The 25,965-nt window shown below is 38.4% G+C and overlaps 1 protein-coding gene across 1 annotated transcript; it reads right to left on the bottom strand.

The window, feature by feature from the left end:
- Positions 1-290: 290 nt before the first annotated feature.
- On the bottom strand, positions 291-21,767 carry LOC5568238 (protein smoothened). The gene is made up of 4 exons (XM_001657877.3): positions 20,737-21,767; positions 6,336-7,010; positions 3,307-3,520; positions 291-3,246 (listed from the first exon to the last, which is right to left on the bottom strand). Exons 2-4 carry the CDS (start codon positions 6,997-6,999, stop codon positions 942-944), a joined length of 3,183 nt encoding a protein of 1,060 aa, XP_001657927.2. The 5' UTR covers positions 7,000-7,010; positions 20,737-21,767; the 3' UTR covers positions 291-941.
- Between the last annotated feature and the right edge of the window lie 4,198 nt (positions 21,768-25,965).

Below are 25,965 nucleotides of genomic sequence, written 5' to 3'. Positions count from 1 at the left end.
GTCCTTACCTACTACACCATATGGGGCAACAGAAATGTTGCATGTCCTCAGCTATGTTATAGTGCTGGGTAAAGTTTCGGATCAATTATAGGGCGACAACACAAAACTGAAATAGTTTGAAGACATGTCGTCAAACCAAAATTGTAAAATGTAACACTTATGCGTTTACCATCTTGGCAGAGACCCCTTCCATTTTTTTCCTCAAATAAAATGATGAATTGGCACAAATCTTTTAAATTGAGGGCATACCGATAGGATGTCATCATTGCATGTAAAAAAAACAACGAAACTACATATAAAATCCGACATATATTCTACTCTACAGCATGTTAGATTTTTACACACGTTAAACTACCATCGTTATTAGAGTATCCATAAATATTCATGATTTTCGATAAATGCGCGCTTTTATGGTTAAGCAGTTTTGTTGAGCCCAAAATGGCTCATATGGACAAAGTAAAACGTTTGCGTACAAAAATAGCATCGCATTCTCTATTCTAATCGAGTGTATAATTCGGTTTGGTCCGATTCTCCGGTGTTTGAGTACTGTACTATGTTCATTGTTTTGCGTTAAAATCAGTCTTAACCTTTATTGTTCGAAGATTGTCTCTGCGTTTGTGTCCTGACATTTGCTTAGAAGACACACTGTTGGTGGGGTTTCCATCAATCGGTTATAAATGCTGCTCTTTGATTTTCGTTGCAGTGCTTTAATTTTGATCATGCAAAAAGGCACCTATCGTTTTGTTTGTAAAATTGTGTTGATTCGAGAATCTCGCAGAGATCCCGGAACTTAATATCTATATACTAAAAGACAGAAAACTGTTATATCCACTCTGGTAATAGTCCTAGTTTCTAAGTTTGTATACATAGTAGTTAAAATGACACATTATTTTAGGACAGTATTCGATTATGGATGAGTATTTCAGGCGAACGTGATTGTATCACTTTGAGGGAAGTAGCAACTGTTTGAGTTTCTCCGCCTCGGTTAAGCTTACGTCCGCGAGGTCACGCTTGCGTGGGGCTTGCACTACTTGGGGTACCAATTTGGGCCCTAGCAGCTGGTGGTTTTCTGTGTAGATGTCTTCGTTCTCTTCATTTTTCAGCGCTTTTTCGTTGAACTCGAACGAAGACATGGTTTGGGTGGCGATTTCGTAAGCATTCGCCTGAATTCCAACATCGCAGCTACGTTTGGAATTACGAGAGTTCGTTTTGGCGAGTGAGATTCCCGAGTAGGAACTGTTCACATTGAGAGGGGACAGTTCCGAGCAGTATGAAGTGAAGGAGGAATCGTTGAAATCGGTAATGTTGTTTCGCTCGATGAGTTGCAGCTCTTTTTCCCGCTCTTTCTCTCGTTCCTTTTCGCGTTCTCGTTCCCGAGCTTTTTCCTTCTTTTCATTCCGCTGGCTTTTCTGACTGGCTCGTGAATGCTTTTGGGACTTTCTAATGGTACCCTGGCGGGATGATGATTTCTTACTGCGAACACTTTTGGAACTGTTTTTACTGCCTCGTCCACCTTCCTTACTGCTCTTCATGCCATCTTTCATCGTGGAGAATTCGTCTCTGCTGGCTTGCTTCAAGCTTAGCTTTTCATCGTCGTCACTGGAATGGTATTCTTCGATTTGGCAGCCTGCGTTATGTGAATCAACCCGGCTCGATGTCCCCGCACTTCCGATATGCTTCAGAATTACATCGAACTTTGAATCCTGAACCTTGAATGATGCATTTGAGACGTTATCGTCTTCTGAAGTCGTCAAGCCGGGCTGATGCAGGAATGGAAGCAATAGTTTTCCGTTGGAAATAAAATCGTTGAGTTGGTCAGCATCCATACCACCGATACCAGTTCTCCGTTGCATATTGTTAGCCCCGAAAAATTGACTGTTTCCACTAGAGGAATGTCTGCCCTTCTGGATTGCCGTTATTATTTGAGATTCTACCGAAGTGCTACTTTCTTTTCGACTGTATCTTCTGCCGGAAGCAGTGAAGTCTCGCCGCCTCTGTTGGCGATTCTTATGATGATGCTTGCTGCTACTAACTCCACTGCGACTCCTGCTTGCGACCTTGGTCTTCATCTCGGCTATCTTTACCGAAACCTGAGAATCTATCGAGTTCCTTCTGGACTCCACCGAAACATGACGCACGCTGAAGCTTATCTCCGAGTCTACAGAATTCTTTCTCGGATCATGACTCGAACTCGTAGCAGCTCCCGTCAATGCATAACGCCTGTTAACAAACCTGGGCAGGTTATTCGCCCATGTCGAGCTGAAATCGTGACTCCCGATGGCCGAATTGATATCGAACTTCAAGCCAACGGGATCGGTGTGGGAGTTGTGGAAGGAAATCGAGAGTCGTCCCTGGTTCTGAAACTCCTTCCGCTTCGCAAACGCCTGAGCAATAACCTTATGCTTCTGCAGCTTCACGGGTTCCTCGACGTCTGGTCGGAAGCGCCTCCGAAAATACCGACCCCACGTTTCCAGAGTGGAGTTGGTCCAGACCCACGAGGACATCACGATTCCGGACGCAAACAAGCAAATAAGATGAATCTGAAGCACGGCCACACTTGGGCGGCTATGAAGCTTACAAGTGCTCGTCACATCCGTATAAGTCGACGATATCTGACAAATTATGTAGTTCTTCAATGCAATCGTCCAACTTTCAGTGTTTTTGAACTCGTGGATATGACAGAAGATAGTCGAAACAATGAAGACGAACGTGAACATCGTACAAATTCCCATTCGTACGATCGTCTGTCTGATTTTCTTACTTGCACGAGCCGAAATTATTTCTTTACTGGAAATCTTTAGCTTTATCAGTGTTAGCAATCCTCGTCCCAGAAAATAACCTCCGATGAAAAGTACACATACCACCGGACCCAAAAGGAATCCCGCCCTGATCGGGTGATTCAAATACCCCACGAAGCATATTCCCACCGTGCTGTTACCATCGATCTCGCTCAGAGCCATGATCGTTATCGTCAACACTAGAGGCAGTGACCAAGCAATTAAATGGAAATAAGATCCTTTCTTATCTATTCGATCCTGAATTTTACCAATAGCTTTGAAACTCATATGCCATACGTACGTAAAAATGACGAACCAAACCATGGCCGCAATCAAGAAATAGTACACCAGAATAAACACGACAATACATGACAGATTCTCACCGGCACTGGGTTCCGAAATGCGCAAGGTTCCATCCTTTCGGCAGACGATATCCTCTCGACCTCCGGGCGTGAATTGAGCTAGCCAACTGCAATTAAAAACCATACCTTTAGAAAACACAACCTACGAACCATCCAAACCAACTCACCCCATGCACGAAACCATGAAGCAAAAGTTAATGTAGAAAATCACCAACGCCGGGTACTTGTTCGCATTGTGCCAATCGATCACAAACGTGGCGATCGTGAACAAGTTGAACGTCAAGCACACGCCGGCACCCCACGCAATCAGCTTGTGGATCTGTCGATGCTCGTGATCGGTGTAGAGCGGATCCTTGCACTGCAGACCGCATCCGTCGATGTCTGGAAATGAAAAGAATAAATTTCAGTACAGGATTGAACTCTTGTGCTGTGTAAAAAAAGCCACTCCTTGGAAATTCCAGGAACCATTCACTGAGGATTTCGAGAAGAAATTCTTGAAGGAATTCCAATACAATAACAACAGCATTATGAGTAATTCCAGAAGCATGGTAGAATTCGAAGAGCATTAGAAATACCAGGAGGATTTTCTAAAAAAATCCAAGAAGTAATTCCTTAGGAAATTGAAAACATCCAGAGGGAGTTCCAGAAGGAACTTTTGAAGGAATTCCCAAAACAACTCCTTGAGAAATCCCTGAAGCAACTCCTAGAAGTACTCCAAGAGGAACTCCAGACAGAATTTCAGAAGCAATTTTCGAAGGAAATTTAAGAACAGTTTCAATCAAGAAAGACGGCCAGATGCAACTTCCTGTGAAATTTCCACTAAATTAATTCCAGAATCTACAACTTGAAGAATTTCAGAAGCGGTTTATGGAGTAATTTTGAAAGGATCTTCTGGGAAAATTCTAAATAAAACTCAATTAGAGAAATTTCATTTTTTAAAAGAACTCTTCAAGGGTTCCAGAAGGACCTCTAGAAAGAATTTCAGAAGCAACTTCTAAAACAATTACAAAAGAGTTTGATAAAAGAATCCAAGAGGCAATTTTTACATAATTTTAGAAGCAGCTCTTGGAGGAATTTGAGGACGAATTTCTAGAACAATTCCAGAAGAAACTCTTGAAGAAATTTCAGAAGAAATTTCTCGAGAAATACCCAAGGACGCCTCAAAGGAATTCCAGGAGACACTTGAAGGAATTTCTGGATCAAAATCGTAAAACATATACTTCAGAAGAATTTTTAGGGAAATTAAAGGACTAATTTTTGAAGGAAATGCAAGAGCACTTCCGGTAAAAACTTCAGTAGCAACTCTTGAAAAAACTCCAGAATCAACTTGTTGCGATTTTTCAAAAGCCTTTTCTACAGGAATTTCAGATGTAACTACCGGAGAAATTCCAGTTGGAACTCGTGTAGGAATTCCAAAACAAATCTCGGAAAAACTTCAGTAGGAACTCTTGAAATGTTTTACAAGCAACTCTTCGAGAAATCCTAGAAGCAACTTCCGAAGGATTTCCAATGGGAACTCTTAAAAGAGTTCCAGAAGCATTTCCTTTGTGGGCCTCGTGGCCGTGCGGTTAGTGTTGTCAGACATTTAAGCGCATCGTGTCATTAGGTGTGGGTTCGATCCCGCTTCAGCCATTGAAACTTTTCGTCAGGAATGTTTCTCGGCTGTGCTACTGGAGCATGCTTGTCCATTGTCTAGTGTTAAGTTACAGTCTGTGCAGCTAAATGGCTGAAGACGGTGTCCGTGTCTTTTTTTTTAAGGAAATCCAGTAGCACCTATTGATAGAATTCCAAGAACATCTCCATGAGAATTCATAGCAGCAATCCTTGGCGGAATTCCAGGCAAAAATTTAGGAGGAATCCCAATCCCATTTATGAAATAATCTTAAAGCGACTCGTGGAAGAATTCCAGAGGTACTCATGAAGGACACCCAGGATTGCCTCTTTGGAGATTTTCTGTAGCAATTCTCGTAGGAATTCCAGAGCATTTTTTGATGATATTTCGGATATAACTCTTTGAGGAATTCAAGAAGCATCAAGCTGAGAAATTTCCGAGGCAACTTCCAGAGAAATTCTAGGAATTACAGAAGAAAATTCTGGCGAAAATTTAGAAAAAAAAATCAATGTTGAATTCTAGAAAAAAAATCCTTAGAAGCATTTTAGAAGAAATACTTGAAGCATTTCCTGAAGCAGCCACAGAAAGAATTCTAGAAGAAACTCCTAGAAGATTTTCATTACAAATAAGATAAATTTTCAGAAGGACATCCTGGAGGAACTTCTGAAATAAAATAAGAAGTCATTTATTGATGAATTATTAAAACAATTCCTAGGAAAACTCTTCCACAAATTTTAGAAAAATATCCAAAAGAAATCACAGAGGAACTCCGTCAATCCGAAATCGTCAACGAACCACATTGTCTTCATTCCGTTCGCTCCCCTTTCTCAAACGAAGCAGGCGTTTATTGTATTTTCGCTTGCTATGCACAAAACGGCGAATGACATCCCAGAAATGCTTGTATTGCCAATTTAACCCGTACTCCTCAAGCTGTTGGTAAGCTGTTAATGGTTAATGATTTCAAAGATTTACTATGTTTTTTCCCGTTTACTAGGGCCTGGAAAAATGATGCCAATGTGTGTTTTTATAGCATGCATATTCAGAAAACCGTAATTTATGGGTACTGTGGAGAACAAATCTCGATCAAACGACGTTTAAACTTAATTTAATCTTATTGGCGTGTTCGACAAACTTTAACAGAATAGAATAAGCTTTCAATAGGTAGTAATAGCAAGTGATTATGATATATGAGTATTGAGTTATGATTTTTTAAGCCTTAAAATAAGCCTAAAAACACATTTTTAACATGAAACATAGTAAAATCTCTATCAAATGAGCTGAAAATTTGACCAGACATTGTTCTTAGCATGAGAATTCGGAATACTGCTTGACCGGAAGATTTCCAGACATTTTTTTCAAATATGAAAGGGGGTAATCCGGACGCATTGTGCGTTTTCGCATATGATCCCGTTAATTTAAAATAGCTGTAAAAAAAACGGATTGTCAACCGGATCCATTGTGCTCCGGCCTTAACTCTTTCTGCTGTTGGATAATGTTGATAATTGCATCGAAATGAGCAATCAGCGATGCTTTAAATATTTTTTTCAAGCAACATGTAGTCTAGAAGACCTATCCGCTACATACCTTTATAGTAATTCGCCGGCGACTCCGCCGCGACCAGCGGTTTGAGACACTGCCCGGTAGCGTTGAACTTCATCTCCTCCCGTACGTCGTTGTTGCACTTCGAGGGATACAGCGTTTCGTTACACTTCAGGAACTCCGGAAAGTAGCTGGTGTTGTACAGTATCCGACACGGTTCCAGCGTGATCTTGCACATCTCCAGCGACGGAAGGTAGACCATGTCGCGACCGTTGATCTTTTCGCACTTGGGTGTGAACACGGCGCACAAAAATGGCTGAATAACGGCCCAGCACTTCGGGACGTGACGCAACGCATTGTACTGGTACAGTTTATCGTGGGTTTGCTCCTGGCTGAAGGAATCGGTCAGATCCAGACTGATGGAGGAGTACGGCAGTGAGGAGCCCAGACAGGACTTGTGCCGAATCGGTTCGCACTTGGCCGGTCGCACGCAGTAGATGTAACGCATCTCGCGGCCATCGAACCAGGTTTTGTCATCCTTGCCTTTCTTACCGTGCATGCGGAAATTTCGGGTTCCATTGATGGCCTCGAGTCGGGGCGAGTCCACAGGTGTGATGAGATTCGTGGACGGGGTGAATTCTTTCGCGTTGGCAGTGATTCCAAACAGAACCAGCAGGGTCACCGACGACAACAGTGATTGGGCTCCCATTTTACAGCAAGCTGGAATAAAAAAAGGATAGATTGTAGTTGAATCTCATTAAAAGCCACTAGGGTAAAAGCACTGGTTTTGGCCAGGTTAAGAAATAATGTTGATAAAAATTATATAAGAAGCCGTATTTATACTACAAATATGTCAAATGCAAGCCATCAATCCATATTATGTTTGTAAAATATCGAAACTGAGCTAAAACCATTGTTTCGCTTTGAAAATATCGTTGGTCAATAAAGGCTACCAGAACCATTTTTGGCCAGAGATTTAACTTCGGTTCCTAAATTGGCCAATCGCATTGATTTCTTATGAGAGCGGCCAAATTAGGAATACCCTGGCCAGAATAGGTGTATGGGAGTTAAAATAATAAGGAAAATGAATTGTTTTTCTTATGTTTTGAATCAAATCGCACGAGTAAATGAATGCAGCTCTTTCAAATGGTTGTGATCTACTTAACACGAAAGGTTTCAAACTGATTGGCTATGTGAAACGGTGTATAATCCACTATGGCCACAACTGGCGTATGGCCAAAACCGGTGCTTCTACCCTAATTGGAAATGAATGGTGGGGCTGGTAGGCTGGTCACCTAGTCGGAACGCAAAAAAAAATGCAAAAATAGTATTCAGCAGAGAATCAAGTAGAGTCCAGCTAAGACGTTCGGAGCATCTAGAAGAAGTGTGCCGAAAACTTAAAGGTTGCTGAGAAGGATGACATTTCAGTCGATCAGGAAACAAGCAGCCCATCAACCTGATACTTTTAAAAACATAGGTGGGCGTTGCAATAGAAGTCTACTGGTTAAATATTGAGCATGAGCATAGATAACCGTACAATGCGTAATTGCTACTGCATGGTTGACCATAACAATCGAATTTGCACAGATATTGAATGCATGGGGCTTGGAATCAGCTTACAATTCTCAATGTGCACAAATCGAGAGCTCAACATTAAAAAAGTCAATAACGGCACCGTCCACGTCCTACGGTCATCGAGAAGGGTAGGAATGTTAGTTAGACAACAATTGTTACTAGAGACCGAAGAATCTTCTACATCTCCACAGTTGTCATGGAAAAAAATTGGGTTAGTGGGATAGGGTATGGATCTGGGAGTTACCAATCCATGATTTATTCACGCCTAACCGGATTCGCGATATTACTCGATAAACGTATTGTACTCCGAACAAGTGTTAGTCGCCTACCCCCGCTGGAACAAGTGACAAGATCTTAGGATCAAATACGATTCTACAACATTACCTAGAAAACCATTCCCTGAAACACTATGTCCTATTTCAAAGTTTAGAAAATCTAGTTTAAAATATTTATTTGAAACTCCATACAAATTTCAGAAGTTATTATTAAGTACAATAAATCCATTCATAGTATCATGTTATACATCTTCGACTGATTAACTTTTATATTATGTAAATTCAGCAAATAAATAGGTATTCATCACTGTTGGGTAGATATTTCGGACTTCGATAGAGAACCGCACGATGATTTAGTGTGCCGATTTATTGAAGAATCTGGTCTTTCAAGTTCCAATCTCGTCCAACAAATCTTATTCTACGCAGCGCTTTAGTTTAGGGGTTTACAATTCTATGAGAACCGTTTAGGTTTAGCTATAGTGAAGTAGATATTATAGTTCAGTTTAACACACTTGTGCTCAAAACTAATCCTGTTAGCTGATGCAGCATTCACGCACCTTCCGTCCAGACCTTAATCTTTGAAACTCATCAATCGGTGAGTGGATGCTGATAAGGGTGTTCACTATCACCCAGTGAGTTACGAACTAGATGTAAACACTAAACAAAACCATGAAGATGATTATAGTAATAGAAAGGAAGAATTGATAAATCTTCATAGGTAAGTTAATAGCAGCGTGAAATCTGTTGCTGAAATATAAAGTTTGTAGTAAAACAAGAAGTTCTAGTTTAGGTATTTAAGTGCCAAAAAAAGAGTGTGTTAAAATTCATATATTAGGTAAGCAGAATGTTCTCAAACCAACCCTACATCAACTAAAATTGTGTTTTTTAAGCCAGGTCTTCGCATTTGCTAAAATAATAGACAATAATTGCAATAATTATTATTATATTATCCCATTGTACCGGTAAAAAGACGTAATATGAAGGATTAATTGAATTATGATCTTATTATTGGATTTGTATTAGATTGCAATTCAAACCAGATCATTCCAAAGAAGAAAAAACATTGATGAACCTACTTGAATTACCTACGTAAGAGCATTGGAGAGAAGTGAATTTGCTAAACCTATAGATTGCTTAAACTAACTACTCATTTACATACCAGCAGCACCCAAATACGAGTTGAAACCCACCCACGAAAGGAACTAAACATGTAGAAGTAGAAGCGATATTCCCTATTAAGAAATATAACTACAGCCTAGGCAATTATGGGGAATCAGTTCGAACAGGGGTTTTCATCACCGGCTTTGCGGTGCACTGTATAAGAAAATAATTATAAAAATGCCAAACTAATAGATTATATGCATTTAATACCGTTCATAGGAAAATTATATTCTCATATTCATCGAATCACGTATTTCATTCATTTCCGTGACGATTTTAAAAGTTCCAAGAACAACAGATCCCTTGATCCATGACATTTCCTGTTACTGTAATTTTAATCATTCTAGTGCGCTCAGAGTTTGATCGGGGATTTTACCCTCTGATTCGATATGTACGCTTTCAGTGCTGCCAGTGTCGGCAAAATCACTATTCAATCCTTTCTTTACGTCAAATCGAAAAAAAAATGTACAAATAACTTGTTTAATCTTGCACAACATAGTGATGTACCCTTCTTTCGGTTTTGTTCTATCGACGATATAGACAACATTTTCCGTAGGGAGTCCATGGATATGGCAAGAAGTAGTTTAGCATAATTAATTGAATAATCAAGGGCACCAAAATACTGCTATTCATTTAATTAAGAGTTGCTGAATCCATTGCCGTTTTCAAAAATATTATAGCACGTCCAGTTTTTGAGACATTGACTGCTGAAAATGCAAGAATTGAGTATTTCAGACAACTTGCATACAAGTTTGACAGCTTGTAAGGCAATTGTTTTGCCTAAATTGCCACACAATTTAAACTTCACGTGTAAAACAATACTTATCATCAAAGTTTATCATACTTTCGATGCGGAAAAGTTATTTTTTGATGATTCAAAAAAGTATTGTATTTTGTCATATAAGAGAAACGAAGAATGTTGTGTGAAGACTGCAAGCATGTTGAAAAGATCGGTTCAATCTTAACCCCTCTACCGGCAGCTTCATTTTTTACCGCAAAATAAATATTCAAATCGCGATAACTTTTCTGTTTTTCAATATTTTTGCACCATTCTTTCACAAGTTCTCAAACAACTCTTCTAGTTTAAGAATCCGTGTCGATATTAATTATTGGTGATCTGGTTTACAAGATATTCCGATGTTCCTTGGGGGAACGACTTTTTTAATACAAAATGCCTTTGGCGGCCATTTTTTTTTTCTGATCGATTTATTAACAAAATAAAATATGGGCTATATAATTCCAGATAATAAGGAGCTTCTCTGAAAAAATCATGCATATCGATTCAGTATTATTAAAGAGATATCTGAAAATTACGATATGATGTTTTTGAAGTTTTTAAGATCTTTATTTAACCAGCGTGGTTCCAGAAACCTAAATGGTCATTACTTAAAGACGGCTGCACCAAATTGCTTCATTTTTTCTCAACATACTCTTATTAATGTATTGTTCCGAAGAGTGAACATCCGAATACGATTAAAATTCTGTAGTCTGAGAAATTAATGGGGGGTTCTAGTTACGGGTCGGTCCCCCAAGGAATTTTGGAATATATTCAAAACCAGATGACCAATGATCAATATCGACACAGATCCTAAAACAAGAAGAGTTTTTTGAGAGCTTGTGAAAAAATGGTGCAAAAATATTGAAAAACAAAAAAGTTATAACGATTTGAGTTTGAATTTTGCGGTAAAAAATGAAGCTGCCGGTAGAGGGGTTTATTTAATCGCGCAATTTCAACCAAATTATATCTAAAATGAAAGTATAAGTTTTATATTGCATCCTTGGTGGTTTAGATCACCAAAAAGTTTGATAAAATATATCTTAATTTTTATGTAAACATCAATAAAACCAGTGTTCTCAAATCTACTAGAGACACATAATTTGATCCTTGAGACACGCAAACATTTCATTTTTGTTACGCAGTGTAATAGTGATCTTTCCAATGCAATGTTAGTACACCATCATCCATCAAATGGATAAGTTGCAATATTACGACAAACAATGCAAATATTTTGCTATTACGAATACTTGGGGAACGTTTGACTGACATCTTTAAAAAGGACTTGGTCCAGTCTGACTAAACACCGACCATTTAGCCTAGTGATTCCCAAAGTGAAAGAATCCGACTCCCGCAATTTTTAAGCCCTGGGGGAGCAATTTGTAAAACTGAATTTGCGAACGATAAATCCAGAAAGGGGGTAAAAGTGCTTGTATAAGAAAAATTGAAAACAACGACTCGTAGTATTTGTAGAAGACATTAATTTCAAGATTATATTCTTATGCATTTGTTTTTTCTTATGCATAATTAAAAAATCCACATTTCTCTTTGTTTATTCTTCAAAGCAAGCTCATTTTTAAATGGTGTCAGGCAGAACTTGCATTCATTTTTTTTAGCCTGGTATGGAATATAAAACATAAATCAGCAACTAAGAGTTTCCTAAAAGATTACGTAGATCTGAATAATCTGTTGTCACAGTTTTTCAAGTAAAACCAATGGCGCGTTTGCTCAAAAGGACACGCGACGTTCCCCGGAGAAAAGGAACAACCACGAGTTTACTCACTTTTTACTTCATTCTTATGGGAGATAACATTGCGGCATTTCATAAAACACGCCTTCCCCTGAGCAAATGCGCGTTTTTGGAAACCTTACAACAGCCGCGAGGTGTATCATATCCAGCAGACCAGTCAATAACCTTATAAACCGCGAGACAAATATGCGTAGAACGGCAATATATGCACAACAAAAATCGTAAAAAAATGTTGATGACTTTCTCATAGGGAAATTTATCGATTGGACAGCTTGTGCTTCTATTGTTGGAATCCGGTTTTTCACGCACAATTTTGAAAATGTGTCTTCAAGATTGTCAAACATTAATTTAAAATTTCTGAAACCTTTTTCAAAAATTTAGTGAATAACAGAAGAATTAAAATAGAACATTAACGAATCTATAAAAGATTTGAAAAACAAGAAGTGAAGCCAGACTGGATCGATAGTTGCAAAACGCAAGATAATTGAACCTTTGGCTTTATAAATTACTAACCAGTTATTCATTTTAATAATTATATATTATAGTGAGCAATTCTCGCTGAAACCAGGCCGCCATCGGCACCCATCGTTAGAATTCCAATTTTATGTCACTGATCGCTAGTTTTCGATAAAACTTAAGGGTGGTCCTTTCTGTTTTCTCAAATTGGTGGACCCCTCGTACGCCAGCTAGCTGAACAGTTTGCGAAAAAGCCAATTTTTAGATAAATCTTGGGTATTTCTTCACGGGATCTGTCTCATATTTCGCTTGGAACACATAGCAAACTTAGTGGCATCGTATAGAGAAAGAATATTGCTTTCATTTAAACTTGAAAAAAAAAATTGGTGGCCATTTTGAATTTGGCCGCCATTTTGAATTTTGTTGGAAAAATCGATTTTTCACCATTAGCGCACCGCTAGTTTTGAATTCTGAGATCACCATCAGAAAGCTGAGGAAAAATTGCGTAAGATAGGCTACAAAAACTAGGTGAGCAAAGGTATTTACCCTATGATATGAACGATTTTCTAAATCATGTTCTACTATTTTGACGTATATGGCGAGTGCAATCAATGCAAACATAATTTTTTGTACAACAAAGAAACAAGTTTTCAATCGTTGGTGTATTATTTGAGACAGATGAAGAATGGGAGTATTAATTTGAGTGAAAAAATCTGGCGGTCATCTTGGATTTTGACGCCATCTTGAGTAGTAGAATGAGTTTTCACCTTGTTAGCACTCAACATGTTGAATTTTAATGCTACCGTTACACTTATTCTTCTTCTTGTTCTTCTTTTTCCTCACGTTACGTCCCTACTGGAACAGAGCCAGCCCTTCAGCTTAACTAGTTTTGAAAACAAATTCTCAAATAGGATTTTTTTAACACTTATTTGCTACCTGAATGATTCTTCTGTATATCTTCGAGTTGTAAAATAGCATTATTTCTTTCAATTATTTGGTCTAAAACCATTGATACAAATGAACAATCAGTTGAACAGCTGAGATAAGATAAGAAAGATAGAACCTGATTGTTTTTTTTTAACGGAGGCCTTATAATTCAACATTATGAGCACTGAGATGGTAAAAAATCATGCAACTGCTAAAAACCAAGATGGCGTCGAAAGTCAAGATGACCGCCAGTTTGTCAATGTTTTACGTTAGAGCTACAGATATTACCACAAGGCTTACTAATGTCCCGACACGCAATCTATAAACTTCATACAATGAACAACAATGCATAGGGTAAAAAAAATGTTTGTTTAACCCTCTAATACCCAACCCCGCCTTTAGACGGGGTACACTTTGGAATTTTGTGTATTTTTTCGTAGCTCAGAAATCAAAATGATTTTATTTGTGGCTTTAACCTTGACTCATAACCTGCATATAAGACAAGTTTTTTAGGACTTTTGAAACTTTTTTCTATTTTTGAAAATTGTTTGAAAAATTGTATTCCTATATAACCTACAAATGCCTGGGGTTCATTTAACGTGTAATATAAAAATGCGAACCTTTTATATTTTTCTACGATCAACCTAGTAAAGAAAAAGAGCTTGGTGGTATTTAAAAAAATTTAAACCTGTTTTTCCGTAAATTACACGGAAAATAAAAAATATCACAGAAAAAAAATTAAAAATTTCATATTTTTAAAAGTATTCTGAAAACTTAATTTTTTGGCAATAATAAAAATCAGTAACCAGAAGAGGCTTCAAGAAAAAATGAAAAAGGATAGGGATGTTCAAAAATAAAAATTATAAAAATCAAAAACCAAAATTCACAAATTCGTGAATAAAAATAAATCATTGCCCAAAACGTGTTTAGAACGATTTTAGATAACGAAAAATGATATTAAGATCGAAAATAAAAATGTGGGTATTAGAGGGTTAATACAATCAATGTTTTTTGACGGTTTTCATTTATTGAATTTATTTATTCATTATTACTGAATTCAAAGATATGTCGAAGAGATCTCTATTAATAAAAACTTCTTTTGAATTGTTAGACATTATAGATGTTGACGTAATTTTTAAATCTTCTACCAAAAACTTCTCGAGACAAGAATACAAAACTAGCTTTAAATATAAGTCGTATATTTTCCCCTAGTCCATGGATCGCATCATCGACCAAAGGTGACTCCCAGATCTTTTCCTCCATCACTAATAAACACCCTTCCCGTAGTGATTATGGAGATGCAGAGGTATTCTCGGTCTCTAGAAGCAACAATCATTACACCCTAACATTCCTTCCCCATCCCAACTGACTGTGACGACTTGGCCGGCGCCGTTATTGATCAATAATATTAGATCTGCTAAAATTGCACTTCGAGAGTAAGCGACAAATCCCATCCCTTATTCATTTGGATCGTAGTGTAATTCTTACCAGTTCCAATCAATCACGGAGTAGCAACCATTGACATGTACAGTCAGTCTATGCTATGCTATTACTGAATTCAAAGATATGTCGAAGAATTATTCTGTTGTCGGAATTGCATTAAAAAAGAAAATTCCTGTTTAATAACCTGGATTTATAACTAATAAAGCTGAGTATCAGGCTCGGTTCCAGTAGGGACGTAACGTCAGTAAAATGAAGAATAATAAGAAGAAGAGTATACGTAACCTTTTTTATTGGTAGCCTCTAAATTCGACATGCTGAGTGCTATCATGGTGAAAAATTAATTCTACTACCTAAAATCAAGATGGCGTCAAAATCCAAGATGGCCGCCAGATTTTTTCACTAAAAATAATATCCTTATTCTTTACTCGACTCGAATAAAACACCAAAGGTTGAAAACTTGTTTCTTTGTTGTACAAAAAATGATGTTTGTATTGATTGCACTCGCCAAATACGTCAAAATCGTATAACATGATTTAGAAAATCGTTCATTTGATAGGGTAAATACCTTTGCTCACCTAGTTTCTGTAGCATATCTTACGCAATTTTTCCTCAGCTTTCTGATGGTGATCTCAGAATTCAAAACTAGCGGTGCGCTAATGGTGAAAAATCGATTTTTCCAACAAAATTCAAGATGGCGGCCAAATTCAAAATGGCCCCCAATTTTTTTTTTCAAGTTTAAATGAAAGCAATATCCTTTCTCTATACGATGCCACTAAGTTTGCTATGTGTTCCAAGCGAAATATGAGACATATCCCGTGAAGAAATACCCAAGATTTATCTAAAAATTGGCTTTTTCGCAAACTGTTCAGCTAGCTGGCATACGAGGGGTCCACCAATTTGAGCAAACAGAAAGGACCACCCTTAAGTTTTATCGAAAACTAGAGATCAGTGACATAAAATTGGAATTCTAACGATGGGTGCCAATAGCGGCCTGGTTTCAGCGAAAATTGCTCAGTAATATAAAGAGATATTTCAGAGAGTAGGTATTGTTGATGATAGAAATAAAATAAAAACGATACATTTTATCAGACCAGAAAGTTAATGAATATGATAGAAAATATGAAGCATCAGGTGAAATCGCTCAAAATAAAAGTAGTTTCGATAATTGGAATTTCAGCTTTATTTTGAGTTTTGAACTTTTATTTTTGTCCACCCAAGTTACGAATGTAACAACAACAACAAAACCGTTGCTGAACAAAACATAAACTACTATTATTTTGAGTGCTGAACTTTTAAGGGGAAACGGCCAAAGTTGAACATTTTGTATGAAAATGTATTATTCTGATCATAAATGTACCTATTTGATAAAACGTCTGTATCAAATTAGCATCAAAAAGATCAGAATTGATGGAGTCCTTGACTCATCTTTACAAGGCCAAAATATCCCCTACGCCAGTCTGTTTAAATGCCGATTATATATGCTTTCAAATCAAAATTTTGATCACATTTTAGGTACTCTACCAGAGAATTTTATAATTTGATCAATTTTTGTTACACTTATGATAATATGTAGATCAGAATCTCAACAGCAGCATACCCATAATCGCATAAGAGTCCCATGTTACCTCATGACAGATTTGCGTTTTTTGTATAAATCAACTCAACTTCGTCAGAAGCTCAATAAGCTTATTTGTACAAAAAAACCCCACTTTAAAAGTATTCGCATAACAGTCACATCAAAGACGGTATAAAGGGGCCTATTTTGTAAATCGAGCGGATTCATGTGACTCGTCTGTAATCACTGCCGATCAAAGTAAGCATGCATATTTCAGATGTCACCCGTCGACTCCCATAGTAATCCAGTCACATTGAGTGACAACTGTCGAGAAACTCGAGTGACAGAGCCGAGTCGAGCGATTTTTTTTGGTCGACAGTGACTCCAGTCGAGTCATTTCGATCGACTCGACTTATAAAATAGACCCCAAAGACAAAGTAATCGAGCTCAGAATGGGAACCACTTCTAGCACTGCTTTCGGTCTCTCAGAAATAGTAGTGATTCACTGAAATATACCGAAGTAAACGGACATCAATTATACAGTGAAACCTTCATGATTCGATGATCCATGACTCGATATCGACTCAAGGAACCATACTAGAAACAAAATTTCATGATTACTATGATGATCCGCTCAAACAGCTTTCAAAAGCATTTCTGTTCCATGAGTCGATGGTCCCTTTGAACATCGTTTGTCACATCAGATTTTAGCCCGTCACATCAGAGACACACGCAAAAGAAAAATTAAAAAAAATGATTGCAATTTTCTGGAGAATGAGATTCTGGGGAACGGTTCATTCGGGAGAATGGTTTTCTGTGAATTGTTATAGAACCACTACCCTGCAACTCTTCTGGTTTAATATTGAAGAAGAAGAAGCAATAGGTTGAGGTGCGAGAATTACCGAACAGAGCTGGATGCGACTAAGTGTGTGGAAAATATGATCTTTTGAGACTTCATATGTACTTAAAAAAATAAGATTAAAAAGACATCAAACTTGAACCAAAACGAAACCAAAAAGACAACAAACCGAAAACAGGAAATATATAATATTATTTATATATAGGAAGAGTTTTTACAAGGATTCCTCTAAAAAATCCGACCTAAGAAGGCAGCAGGCATTTAAATGCAGGTATTCCATCAGAAGTCCCTCTAGATATTTTATAGGAAATTCTTCTAGGGTTTCCATTGGAAGTATCCCTAGAGATTCCATCAAGAGTTCTTCTGAGGATTTCATCAGAAGTTCTTCTAGGGCTTCCACCTTAAATTGCTTCAGGGATTCTATCAGAAATTCCTTTAAATATATCATCAGGAGTTCCCTAGATTTCATAAGGAGTTCCTTCAAAAATAACTTTAGGAATTCCTCTAGAGATTCCATCATGAGTTCCTATAAGGATTCTATCAGGAGTACCTTTAGGGCTTCCATCAGAGTTCTTCTGGGGATTTCATCAGGAGTTCCTCCAGGGATTCTGTAGTAGTTATGCAAATCTCTGAGTATGCCATGCTATCAAACATCATCATAATCATTCAATCTGTCAACTGAACAAGTACCACATAGGCGACGAGCAAGAACCCAAGGACAGCGGAAAAATCAGTCGGAAGTTGGATATGAATGAATATCAAGTCATCTATCAAGGGTAACTAAAAGTTGTCAGTTTTCGAAAGATAGTATCTTCTCGGAACATACTCAAGGGAAAGCGAAAATTCTTGCCTCAACTGAGGGAGATACCTTAGCTGTGGATGAAAAGCCGCCCAGAGAAGGCAAGAAAGTCTCACCTCATAGGAGAGAGACGCCTTAACGGTGGATGAAAATACATCCGGAGAAGACAAGATGTTTCGCCTTAATAGAGAGAAACGCCTTGACGGAGGGTGAAAATCCAACCAAGGCAAAAATGAACACCTCAAACTCAAGAAAAGGAGAAAAATATCCTCCCAGTACACCAGAATGGACACCTTGAAGAAAAGACCAATGTTTGCCTCATGGGAGGAAACGCAGATGAAAATTTGACCAAAGAGAAAAGACGTACCATTAGAGGGATAGAAAAAAATAGTAAATGTGAAGCAAGACCATCTCTCGTTATAGAAAAGGAGATGTGCTAGTTATGCAAATCTCTGAGTAGGCCATGCTATTAAACATCATCATTATCGTTCGATCTGTAAACTGAACAAGCACCACAGGTTCCATCAAGAGTTCCTTCAGGGATTTCACCTGGAATGCCTCCAGAGATTATATGCGGAGTTCCTCCAGAGATGATATAATGGAATTTCTATAGAGATTATATCAGGAATTCCTCAATGAAATGCATCAGGATTTCATTTAAAAGTTTTATAAGGAGTTCCTCCAGGGATTCCATCAGGAATCTCATCAGGTATTCCTCTAGAAATTTGAACAGGACTCGCGACCAAAAGTTCAGATAAAAGGGCATGTTTTGGCTTAAGAAACTCACTTGTTTAAGTAATACACCGAACTTCAGATCACATAAAGTTCATTTTAGTTGCTTAACTTGAACTTGTCCTAAAATGGCTTAATTAAAATGGTTACTTAGGGATTTTCTATTGGGATACCATCAGGAGTTTTTCTAAATAGATATTACATCAGAAGTTCCTTCAGAGATACTACCTGGAAATCCTCCAGGGATTACGTCAGAAGTTCTTCCGGGGGTTACATTAGCAGCTTTTAAGGATTTTTTTTAAGGGATTTCATCAGGAGTTCCTCTAGGGATTTCATTAGCAGTTCCACCTGGAAATCCTCCTATGATTCTACCTGAAGTTTCTCAGGGATTCCATCAGGAATTCCTATAGGAATTGAATTAGGTATTCCTTCAGGGATTCCATCAGGAGTTTCTTCAGAGATTCCATCTGGAATTCTTACAGAAGTTCTTCCAGAAGTTTCCCAGGACTTTCAGATATTGCTTCTTAAGGAGTTCCATTCAGTGATTTCATTAAAAGTTCATATAAATATCCCGTCAGAAGTTTCTCCAGGGATTTTACAAGAACTTCCTCTAGGGTTTCCATTAGGAGTTCGTTCAGAGATTCTATTTGGAATTCATACAGGAATTCTATTAAGAGTTTCCCTAGGAATTCGATTGGGAATTCCTCCAGGGATTACATCACAAGTTCTTCCAAGGATTCTTTCAGAAGTTTCTCCAGGGATTTCATCAAAAAAATTTCTATAGATTTCATTAGGAGTTTTTGCAGGGATTTCATCAGAAGTTCTCCCATGGATTCCATTAGAAATACTTCTAAGATTTCAGTATAAAATCCTTCTGGGATACTGTTAGAAGTTCTGTCAAGGATTCTATCAGGAATTCTTCTGAAGGTTCCTTCATGGATTCTCTAGGGTTATTCTAGGTTCCATCAGGACTCCTCCAAACATTCATTAGGGGTCCAACCAGTATTTTCTTCCAGGGGTTTCGCTAGGAAATTCTTCAAGAGATTCTTACAGGAATTCCTTAAGGGATTTCTCTCGAAATCAATCAAGGGATGACTCCCGAAATTCCTCGAAGAATTAATCTCAGAATGCCTTAAGGAATTCCTCTCGGATTATCTCAAAGGATTCTTGAGGGGATTTTTTATACCAGAAATTTCTTGTAAGGATTTCATCACCGGAAATCCTCAAGAGATTTCTTCCGGATTTTTTCAAGGAATTTCTCTAGGAATATCTCCAGGGATTCTTGGATTTTTTAGAAATTCTCCAGAGATTTATTCAGAAATTTGTTATAAAGATTTCACTCGTAATTTGGGAATCCTCTAGTATCAAGACTTCCTCTTGGGATTCGAAAAAGGAATTCCTTCAGACCCAGGGATTCCTCCAAGAATTTCTTCAGTAATTCCACCAGGAATACATTCGAAAATTCTTCTAGAATTTCCTCTAAGGATACCGACTAAAATCTCCCACATAAATCCTAGAGGGATTCATCTAAGGATTCCACCAGAGGTTCCTCCATGGATTTTATCGAGAATTCGCCCAGGTAATTCTCTGGGATTTCCATCAGGAAATCCTCCAAATCAAATCACATCACTGAAGGTTTTTTGGAGGCATGTACAATCAAACCTCCATGAGTCGATATCTGAAGGGACCATCGACTCATGGAAATATCGAGTCGTGTAAACAAAATCCTTGGAAAGCTGTTTGAGGGGACTATCATAGTAACCATGAAATTTTGTTTTCAGAATGGTTCCATGAGTCGATATGGAGTAATGGAACATCGACTCATGGAGGTTTCACTGTATTAAGAGAAAAAGTGTGACTTTTGAGACCATATTGAACTGTAGAGACCTTCCATTAAAAAAAACAGACTTTTTAGAAATAACTATCTAAAAAACGCAAAAGCCAGCTGTGCTTTTCTGAATCAATATATTATGTGTATAATTTTTACAAATCCTGAAAAATCGTTCTTGTGCTGCTCTATGCCTTCAATTTTTTGAAATACTGATATGCTTGATATCCCAATTTAGGTATTATTTGAAGTATAAGTTACCATAGTTTACAGTTACAGTTTCTAAGTAGTTTTGAATGTTTTTTACTTACCATGAATGATCGTGTCTTTTCCAGATCTGGTAATTCCTTCCAGCAGATTATCCCTGACTCCTCCCGGGTTATGCACTCAGTTCAACTAGAGACACTTGAACAATACAGAGATTCGTCCGATCTTTCCTTTAAAATGCACTACAAAACGAACTGATCACCAAATGCATAGTCAAATCTAATAGTTTTGCTCCTAACGTTCCACAACTGCGATTCCGATCCGGTGGTGCTGGTGATATACGACAGCTGCTAATTCTATTACGGCACGGTAACTATTTCCACCACACAGAGCTCCTGATGTGCATATTAATTGACTAATTACCGGAACACGAGCGCTCGTTTAAGGCTATGAGCAGCGCATCGAGAGTGAGCATTGTTTAATTCGTGAATCGCCCACGCCAATTATAATTTTGCTCATTCGGATCAATCAACAACTGGCAAACAGACAATCGTAATTCGCACTGGTGGCACATTCTCAGAGGAAGTCTTTCACCCTCAATGGCACATTCATTCACTTTATGGTCCACCAGTGCAGGAAAATGGATGCATTTCTTGGAACTTGCAGGGATTCACTGGAGATGGCTTATTCTCGAAATGGCAAATTCACTTCGTCCCTGGGACATCCACAACACATCCGGTCGAACTAGGATCGACAATATCCACTTTTTCTTCTTTCTGCCAGATCTGCACTAATATCAACTAAACGGACCACCCAAGAAGCGGCAGCCCCATCGAGAAACGCTGGTGGTATGCTTCATCAAGCTTCTTCATCATTCCTTTCCTTCCAAGGATAGCGTTCTTGCAATCACTTCACTGCACACTAATCGCAACGAGATCCGAGAGAGCACAACACAAGCGATTTGATAAAAGCGAAGACATAACGAATTTTATGAAAATAAAACTACGTCATCTAAACGAAATTTTAATGCGATGCGAAGATGTAAGAGGACCGCACGACGGAACGGGCGAGCACTTTTTTATGACCTGACCCGTGCGATGCGGGCGTTCTTCCTCCTCGATCCCGATCACGAAACAGACTGGTGGATGTGTGTAGTTTGACGTTATGTTGTGTTGTTTATTTTCGCTTCTTCCCCCGACTTGGTGGTATTTGTGTGAAGCAAAATGTGAAGCTTTGCCACGTGAGCCAAAAACAGACAGGGTGGGGTTTGGGTGTCTTGACCAACACTCAGAAAAAAGAATAGTCACCGAATTAAATATTTACTAAGGTAAAGTTTATGCATTAAGCGAAGTATGCACTTCGACAGAAAAGTAATCGTCTATCTCGAAGCGTGGGAAATTTCTTGCAAGAAATGCTCGAGAAAAGCATTTTTCTTTGATCGCAGTACGCAGTTCAAAAGAAATGTCATTTCAAATGGAGCTCACTGTAGGAAATTTCTTGACCATTTCTTGAGCAGAAATTTTTACTTTTCTGGAGCGGAACAGCATACTTAGCTTTAATATAATTATTCTGCATTTCTTTTATTCTTCTTTAAATTTTAACTTTAAAGGCTGATGACATAGCGCGATGACATAGACCAATCCAACTGCCGGCGTAGTAGTGCAATGTTGACAAAATTTCTTTTGTTTGCTGTGAGAACTGTCACAACATTGCTTTTGTTTGGTGTGAGAAAGCAAACATAAACAGACATGCTGCCGAGCATTCAATAGGCCTATTCACAAGACGTTCCAAATCAGCTGATCGGGAAGCTCTTTGACATTTCTTCTATGGAAATGACAGCCTCGTGTTTTCACCAGTCCTCCACCGGTGTAAACAAATGCATAGACGGATCTGTCACATGAAACGGCCTATTCCTTGTTGGACTGACGTTGACCGAAAGCTCAAATGACGTCAAACAAACATCGATACGTTTTAATTCTGAGGAAATCGACTTGTGTTAGATTGATCGTGCATAGGTATTCGTGGCAGTTTGATTGGAGACCTCTATAGCGTGTATAGCTATAAAATATAATAAGCGAAGTATGCACTTCAACAGAAAAGTAATCGCCTATCTCGATGCGTGGAAAATTTCTTGCAAGAAATGGTTAAGAAAAGCATTTTTCTTTGATCGCAGTACGCAGTTGGAAAGAAATGTCATTTCAAATGGAGCTCACTGTAGTACATTTCTTGACCATTTCTTGGGCAGAATTTTTTACTTTTCTTGAGCGGAACAGCATACTTAGCTTAATGTACATATTCGAATCCTCTGAGCAGAATCTCAATAGAGAAGCTGCAAGTGGTAGTCGAAAGATGCGTATCTGTCATTCGGTTCACTAAAAATGTTAGCTCGGAAAATTTCAGCAAAAAAATGCGGTCAGAACGATTAGAATGTCGGATTGAATGATTTTTTTTTTACTAGTTCGTTTATTTGGGGCTCAAATGCGTGTAACGCTTTACGGAGCCGAAGTTCGTTTTTTGTACTATTTACAATTCATTTACTTTTTCATTTCCAAAGTTAGTATGGGATGGAGCCAGGGTACTCGTGGCAACTCGAGGTTAATGGTCACAATTTTGAAAGGGAAGGACATGGTAAGGATTGGGTTTAGGGTTCTCTGCAGCTCATCCGGGAGGTATAGCGTGGTAGCTCTATTATCGTGTCATGGCGTTGATACCAATTTCTTGCCGGTATTCGTCTGCCGGATGGCCAGGATCCTCAATCCAACACAAAAGGGACAACACAGAGAAAAAAAAAACTGGAGAAGAGAACACAAGAGAATTAAACTTTTATACAAGACAAGCGAAGGAAATCGTAAATTGCGACCATATAAATGAAATCGCGGGTGCCCAACACATCTCTAACTGGAACATAGGGTTGTATACCTCGGGCCGCAAGGGTATCCAAAAGTTGCGCTCTGGAGGCGTCCATATCCGTGCACTGCCAAACTACGTGATCGATGTCATCATAACCGGAACCACACCTATTACAAATATTGCTCAGCGCGTGGTTAATCCTGTGTAGATGTGCATCTAGCGAGTAATGGTTGGACATAAGTCTTGACATCACGCGAATGAAATCTCGACTTACGTCCAAACCTTTCCACCAGGCTCGCAAGGAAACTCTAGGAATTATGGAATGTAACCACCGTCCCAGTTGGCCATTTAGCCAATCGCTTTGCCAACCGTGAAGAGAACTTTGACGTACTAAATGAAAAAAATCATCGTGTGAAATTCGTCTATCATAAATCTCACCTTCCTCAGCGCCCACCTTTGCGAGAGAGTCCGCCTTCTCATTGCCATAAATTAAGCAATGTGAGGGGACCCATACAAAGGTAATCTTATATGATCTTTCGACCAGTACACACATCTGCTCTCTTATTTTTGTAAGAAAGTAAGATGCATGCTTTGCAGGTTTCATCGATCGGAGTGCCTCAATAGAACTGAGGCTATCCGAGAAGATGAAGAAGTGGTCTGCGGGCATGTTTGAGATCATCCCCAAAGCGAAGTTGATTGCTGCCAGCTCAGCAACATAAACCGTGCAAGGTTCCTGAAGTTTTCGGAAGGCGGAAGAGTTTTCATTGAAGACACCGAAGCCAGTGGATCCATTTATACGGGACCCGTCAGTGAAATATCTCCTGTAGGAATCGACATTCTGGTACTTTGCGTTAAAAATACGTGGGATAGTAATACATCAAAGTTGATCTGGAATTCCATGAATAGCTTGTTTCATGGAGAGATCATATTCAACAGAGGAACTGTCATTGGTGAAGCCAACCCCCCCGCGAAGTGACAGATAACGCAATTTTCACGTACCTACTTTCAACGTAAACAATGGGGCCATCCACCGCTGCCGGCACAATTTTTCACTATGGCAGATCGGAATTTTGTTTCGTTGTTGACGGGTGCAAAACAACGAATGGAATGAAATGAAATAAGGGCGAGTCTGATATTTTCGTCTGCCAATGGAAATAAATTTAATAAAATCACCAAGTTTAAGCACCAAATGAACTTAAGAGCGTACCAATTCGTTCGGTGAACAGATTAAATGACGTGTTAGTGCTTTGTTTTGCGGGAAAGTAATCCATAAGAAATAACTTACAATACAGCCTAACTGATTTGTGGATTGCTTTTATGCCCTCAAAAGAAAGCGCTGGCCGTAACATAAAATAAAATAAAATAAAATATTGTGGGCCTCGTGGCCGTGCGGTAATGGCCGCCAAAAGTTAGCTTACTTTCTGGTAGGGTTCCAACATATTGACGTTTGGCTTTGGTTCGGTCAATTGACTTGTCCACCGGTGTGATAAATTCATTCGGTTAAAGAATTTTGACACTTTAGTGGGTCACGTAGATGCTTCCCACGTGTTTCGGTCAAGTGTAAAAATTCTTGGACTGAGTGCACCGGTGGACAAGTCCATATCAAGCGACCCAAGTCAAACGCCAGATCACTAGATCCCTTTTTGTAAAAGTGGGCTAATTTTTGGTGATATTAGCATTCGTAAAAGCGGGATACTTCATCCAATAAGCTTATATGATTGAAACTTAGACATCTGGTGGTGAATATGAGAAAAAAAGTGTACAAATCCGCAAAAGAAAATGTACTGCGAGTTGATATGATCTCAGATTGATTTCAAGCTTATAACAGTCAATTTCCCATTAATTAATGATTATCGTAAATATCTAAGGGATGATTCAAATATTACGTAACGAAGAAATTTGCCAATTTAAACCCCCTCTCTCCCTGAAGTAACAGGTTTTATATGGAAAATTTCAATTTATTGTATAGCGTTAGCGTAGTTACGGTATACTTCGTAGATTGGATACTAGCAACATTCATGTTTCTTTTTAATAATCTCATTATGACTACTTTCAAGAACAAGGCAGGGGAGTATACCTTGTTCAAATCATAAACAAGAATACTAAAAGCATGAATATCGCTATTCCCGGCCACGCCCATCTTTACCGTAACTTGAGAAAGGGGAAGAAAATGTTGATGTAGCACTTACTTAATGAGAGGCCACCGACTCAGCGACACCCTCATAAGTGCTACGGAGTTGGAGGTTGGGGAAGGTATATTTGTTGTTTAAGCGTTTTCAAATTAATCTTTTGAATGCCGGCAATCAAAAGAGAAAACAATAGCTTATTTATAGTATAAATAGTATTTCGCGAAATGCTTGTCGATTATGCAGTAATATTTTTGCTCAATAACCAGTAAAAAGCAAAACCGATCTCTCCAGGGTCATCGGATTGTATAAAATAACGATACGCGTAAAAAAATCACGTCTATTGAAAAACTGTAC

Source organism: Aedes aegypti, chromosome 2 (genome assembly GCF_002204515.2).
Source record: "Aedes aegypti strain LVP_AGWG chromosome 2, AaegL5.0 Primary Assembly, whole genome shotgun sequence".
Taxonomy (NCBI): domain Eukaryota; kingdom Metazoa; phylum Arthropoda; class Insecta; order Diptera; family Culicidae; genus Aedes; species Aedes aegypti.
Note: the sequence above shows the minus strand (reverse complement) of the source record. Positions and strands in the feature narration are given on the sequence as shown.